Here is a 580-nt window from a genome sequence, read left to right on the forward strand (position 1 = left end):
ATAAATAAATAAATAACACAAATATATATGAATAAAAATATATTATATTTAAAAATAAAAAATATAAATGTAAGAAAAATAATATATGTTGGGAGAAAAAGCTCTTTTTTTTCAAATAGTAAATTCACAAAAACAAATGTCATAATAATAAAATAAAACAATAGAGAGAGCACCTAATCAGAACCGTGTATTCTCCTGTACCTGCTCAGAGAGGTGAGCGATCTCTATCTCCACTGGTTCCATCAGGTTACTGATGGAGAAGTTCCCCACACTGCTGGCCACCACGTAGCTGTTCAAAGAGCGACCGTTCTGCTCTTTCTGGAAAAACAACCCACAGTAAACATACTTTATTTAGCTTTATTCAACCAGGTGGAGGTTGTGTTTGTGTGCTGGACCGACCTGGAACAGGTTTGTGTTGCTGAAGAACATGAAGTTGATCCTGGACAGAGTCGACCTCTCGGCTTCACTCAGGGAGTTGCTGTACAGCAGAGAGGCAGGCAGGGTGACCTGAGCTAAAGGGTTCATCCTCTCCGACTCGAAATTAACCTGAGGGACGAAGTAAGAGAGAGAGAGAGAGAGA

At 39.3% G+C, this 580-nt stretch overlaps 1 protein-coding gene across 7 annotated transcripts in view; it reads right to left on the bottom strand.

Moving 5' to 3' along the window:
• The window catches only part of adgrg6 (adhesion G protein-coupled receptor G6), a 111,324-nt gene that overhangs the window by 28,454 nt on the left and 82,290 nt on the right, over window positions 1-580 (bottom strand). For all 7 annotated transcript variants that reach the window (XM_035678379.1, XM_035678378.1, XM_035678373.1 and 4 more), the window contains 2 exons: window positions 400-546; window positions 202-318 (listed from right to left, as the gene is read on the bottom strand). In XM_035678379.1, the coding sequence (XP_035534272.1) occupies window positions 202-318; window positions 400-546 (264 nt within the window). The remainder of the gene's footprint in view (window positions 1-201; window positions 319-399; window positions 547-580) is intronic.

Source organism: Morone saxatilis, unplaced genomic scaffold (genome assembly GCF_004916995.1).
Source record: "Morone saxatilis isolate NCDOM2014 unplaced genomic scaffold, NCSU_SB_2.0 Contig7, whole genome shotgun sequence".
NCBI lineage: Eukaryota > Metazoa > Chordata > Actinopteri > Moronidae > Morone > Morone saxatilis.